The sequence below is a fragment of the Sphaeroforma arctica genome, assembly GCF_001186125.1.
Source record: "Sphaeroforma arctica JP610 unplaced genomic scaffold supercont1.359, whole genome shotgun sequence".
Taxonomy (NCBI): Eukaryota; class Ichthyosporea; order Ichthyophonida; genus Sphaeroforma; species Sphaeroforma arctica.
In genome coordinates, this window is record NW_014040199.1 from 56,042 (window position 1) to 60,823 (window position 4,782).

At 46.9% G+C, this 4,782-nt stretch overlaps 1 protein-coding gene across 1 annotated transcript; it reads right to left on the minus strand.

Moving 5' to 3' along the window:
• Nucleotides 1-1,962: 1,962 nt before the first annotated feature.
• On the minus strand, nt 1,963-2,460 carry SARC_05565 (hypothetical protein; the record flags this gene model as incomplete). Its single annotated transcript, XM_014300572.1, has 1 exon — nt 1,963-2,460. One exon carries the CDS (start codon nt 2,458-2,460, stop codon nt 1,963-1,965), a length of 498 nt encoding a protein of 165 aa, XP_014156047.1.
• Nucleotides 2,461-4,782: the final 2,322 nt, after the last annotated feature.

Sequence of the window (4,782 nt, forward strand, 5' to 3'; positions counted from 1 at the left end):
GCATATTGATATCAAATATCATTATGTGCGAGAGCTGTGTGCAAAAAGGACCATCGGATTGGAAGGCTGCCGGTCTGAATTGATGGTAGCTGATGCATTGACCAAGGTGCCTTCGTGAAGCACCGGAGCCACATGATGAAACACCGCTGTTACCGATGTGCTGTCGTGTCTATATCTCTATGTCGTTGTGTCTAGTTTGTGGGTGAGATATGAGTCGAATGGTTTCGAATGACTAAGTCTTCCGCCCACGGGGGGGGTGTAGAAAATCATATTGTCAGATTTGGATGATGTTGGAGAATTGGACTTGGTATCATCATCAGTATAAGCAACACTCCTACTCACTGGTGAGGCCAGAGACAGAAGACGGTCAGCATCAGTTCAACTGAAGCTGGGTATATAGCCGCCTCTGAGTCAACACGTGACATAGTATGTGTAAGAAACATACAAAATGCACTAGCCTACTACTCCATTTCTTACCCTACCCACGTCCATGTCGATAATCAATCAGCAACTAAGATTGCTTCGGGCAAGTACACGGCTAAGGGCCTCAAACACATTGAGGTTCGTGCTCACTACATTCGTGACTACGCAAATACTTCGCCTACTAACACTCACCCAACCGACGCAAAAATCTTAGTTAGGTTTCCGGGGGGGGGTCTCGGGTCTAGTCAACCTCTCTCTTAGAATATGTAAACCCAAAAAGTTTTTCTTGGGGCCTACCTCACGGTAGTACATATCACCATGTGCAACTATACTCACAATTCCATCCACGCTTATTTGAGTACATGTTCGACACTTTTCCAAATAACCGACATCCAATCCTGTTCAGAAGTTTATAGGTCCCAATTCGATATGAAGCTTCTCGCCGTAAGTGGTGTTGATTGACTCCTGTGCGACTACATTGGCGTGTAACTTTGCTTTGATACGGGTCTTATAGTGCTTTTCATATTCGAGGCTGGTCCTGGCGTGTATGATAGATGCGGTGAGTTGTGTTGAGTCACGGACGGCCATGTGTAGGAGACCCATGAGAGGTTGTATATCAATGAAGGTCTATCGACGACTGTAGTTATTAGGAATCTTAATTCTTGATGAAAAGTAATGATTGCTTTTAAAGACGCAATAATTCCACGGCTGTCCACCATTTCGCACATGGTCTGAGTGAATGACCATGGATGGGTATAGTGACATGGTGAGTTCTTAAATGCCAATCTAAAATGGGTTGTCAAAGACGTTGAAGCAGTCGTTTCCCGTTAAATTTACTAGCGCATACATATATTGGTGGATTCCAAATTAAAGGTGTCATTGCTTTCTGTCTGTCATTCGTCAGGGTTAAGCTGCTAAGCAATGGTGTTCACTTAGCGGGAAGGATCATATATAAGCGGTATATTGCGCTGTTTGGCAAGGTGTATAAGTGGCTTTATGACTCACATGACCGTTGTTTCTGCAAAATTCATTCGATTTTTAGGGTTTGGGGTTTTAGGGTTTTAGGGTTTAGGGTTTAGGGTTTAGGGTTTAGTTTTAAGAATGTTTATTAACTTGGCAGTCTTAAGTCAACAAAGTCATAGCTTCATTTTAAGAACTAATTCACGCGTGCTGTCGTGGGGTACAGTGTACAATGGGGTTCAATTCTCCACACGCGTTTTCAGACAAAGAACGTGTAAATCCGATCTCGCAGTCACTTGTCAAGAGTGCAATAGGCCGTGCGTAAACTCTCGTAATGGTCTATCCTTGACTTGAGAGGCTCGGGGGCCTGTCCGGGGCTAAATCCGGCAAAAGCCTTTCAGGCTTAAACTGAATCGTCGGGGGATAGTTAATTCGGCTCGGAGCAGTATCCAGAAGTGGCCTTAGGGAAACGGAAGTTACTGCAGTGATGTCTGAATTGGCTAGCTGGGTAGTCAGCGGAGAACCTTCGGTCCGGGGATCGTCACCGGGCATCCTGCGTCTACGGACAATGGTCTGCGTCTACGGACAATGGTAAGTCATGCGATCCGGCAGTGTGGGCATAAGGGCGTTCTTCGTGTTCGCCTGTGGGGTATCAGGCATAGGTGCGTTTTCGCACTTATGTCCGATGCCCCTGCCCTTTTCCCTTCGGGGCACGGTTGAGAGCTTACCAGGGCGGCTTCGGCCGCCGAAAAGCTTTAGGATATACTCGCCTCTTGTCGTCCTTTTTCTTTTCTTGTTCCAAGGTACCGAACTGGTGCCTTCTTCGTACTTAAGCTTTTCCCCTTTGTACTTGTAATCTAATTCTTCTTCCTTACTATGACAGGTTACACTATAGTCTGCAGCTGGCATCGTCGTGAGACTCGGAATCAACACGTGGTGGCTTGTCCAACTGGTATCAGTGATTTCGTCGCAGACTTTCCCCTTGGTGCAGAATAAACATCTACACTTTCGGGCGGTCACCTGCCGGCAGGTCGAATTGTAAACACTTTCCCTCATTGCGATACCTCTAAGCCACATAGTGGTAAAACCCACAGGCCACAGAGTCAGACTATTGTCGAAGAAATAAATTTAAATAAAAAAATTTACCGAGCTCAGCTCACGCCGCCCTGCCGCGATATGTCATGTTTCATAAGTTATTTGCTTTTTATTTTAATTTTAAATTAGCTTCTACTCATTGGTGTAGAGAAAATCCGAACATAAATCCGAACATAAACCCGCACCCGTTAAGACAGGGCTTAATTGTACTCCACAAACTGGCGTGCTAGAAGCAAACCGCAAAAGCGAAGAAGCCGTATGCGCTGGTATGAAGTTTCGGGAATACAGTGCCTGTTATGATGGCTGCTCCTTGGATCAGTGCTGAGTTGTACCGCTCGTAGAGCGGCTTCAACGCGGCATGTCAAATAGGTGGAGTCCATGCAATGATGTTCAGACCGTACGTAAGTGGCCGTTGAAAGAATGAATGTTTTGAATATTTTCAATCGCGATTTCGCAGATGGCGCCAGCTGATTCCATGAAACCCAAACGCCCGGAAGGATATTATAGCCTGGAGTAATGCTGCCACGAGGTGGTCCACGTCCTTTACAAAGTCGATACATGGTATGTCCTGGGACAGTTGAAATTCTAAGTATTTGGAAGGCTGTGGATATATGTCAGAGAGCTCCGCCGCCATGGGCATGAGAGGGATCAGTAGGTGTCTGTTGAGAATGTTCGCATTTGAGGTACATACTAGCGTTGGTGTGATGAGATGTAGTCTGATACGGAGAGGAGGTACCGCATGCAGCACACTCGATGATATCTTTCGGGGTTTAAGGATTAATCAGTGAAAGTTTCCCACGATACACCATCCGTGTGGGAACATTCTTGAACAATGCACGGAGACAACTTAACCAGTTCTCTGGCACTCCAGCGTGTCGTAACAGCATCCACATGCGCGGAAGGACCACTTTATCGTATGCTTTGGTGATGTCAAGACATACATCGTGCCAGGCAGCCTCAGATTGTGTCTCAGACTCCATCGCGGCCAGGGCATGAGTATAACAGGAGTAGCGTGATTTGAATCCAGCTTGAGTTACATGTGTGGTTGATCTGGGCTGATTTGTTATCTATCAGCTATAGGAATCACTTTTCAAAACCGCGTAGAACAGTCTGCGTTAATGTTTTCGGTCGGAACTCGGCAGGAGATGCAATATCCGTGTCTGCTTTCTTCGGATGGGCTGCCAAGAGAGTTCAGTTGAGGGCGGGAATGTACCAGCAATTAAAAAGGCGGATAATGCTCTCAGCCAAGATCATGATAAGTGGGCTGTCAGGGTCCGGACGTCCCTTCGTCGGGGGATCAGTTGATCGTTCTACTGCGGCCTTGAGGAGAAGGATATGAGTACCATCCGGACCGGGACTCTTGTTTGGATAGCGCAGTATTGCCTCCAACACCATATCCGAGTGAATGGCTACATTTGTTGGAGTTGGTACTATGTCTGGTAGTTATCCGTCAATGCAACGCCCGATCAGGACATCCGGTATACAAGGTTGACGCAGTGATCGACGTTGATGTGCGATATCGTTGTACATCTGGATGTTCAGATCGCGGACAGAACGTGTGATTCGGCAATCGTTGTACACACGGTTTGCCAGTGTCGTAATAGTATCCTCCAAAAAATTACAGGGTTCGCTGCGTAGCGCCAAATTCGATCTGATATACGCTCCAATCCGTCGGACGGTACATGTATTGTCAGGTATGACCCGTAGCAGATGTTGATGCTCCCGGATCTCAGCCTGAAACACCAGGGTGCGGTCCTTGTCGTGTAAATGATGCAGCCGGTGGCGATACCGGTTGTAGCCATGATATGGAAGACTTTGGTGCTGGGGCGGTGATTGAGACGGAGTCGTTCGCCGAAGACGGAGTACTCGTTCATTTGGGACCACCCTAAGATAGAGCCCAAATTTGTGGTCCTCGTAGATACCGTGATCCACAAGAAGGCATGTTTGAAGAGAGACTGGTGTTGTTGGTATGTGGTACGCGTGCTTTGCACCGGTAGACCTTCCCGTATGGAGGTATTGCATACACCAGGCACCGAGAGTAGTGGCCTCTACCGTCTTTCTAAGGGGTTCATGGATCGTGGATGTGTGACCATACTGTCTAGCTTTGAAAATAAAATCACCTCAAACGACATCTGGTTGGAAGTTGCCGATATCAGGAGGATTATGGGTGATGCTTGGAAAATATTCCAATACCACAGTGCGGAGGATATAGGGGGCTGTGTCGTGCAGTGTGATGTAATATATGATGCTTCGTGAAAGGATGTATATGATCTAAGAAAGTAGCATTATGCCAGGTTTCAACCA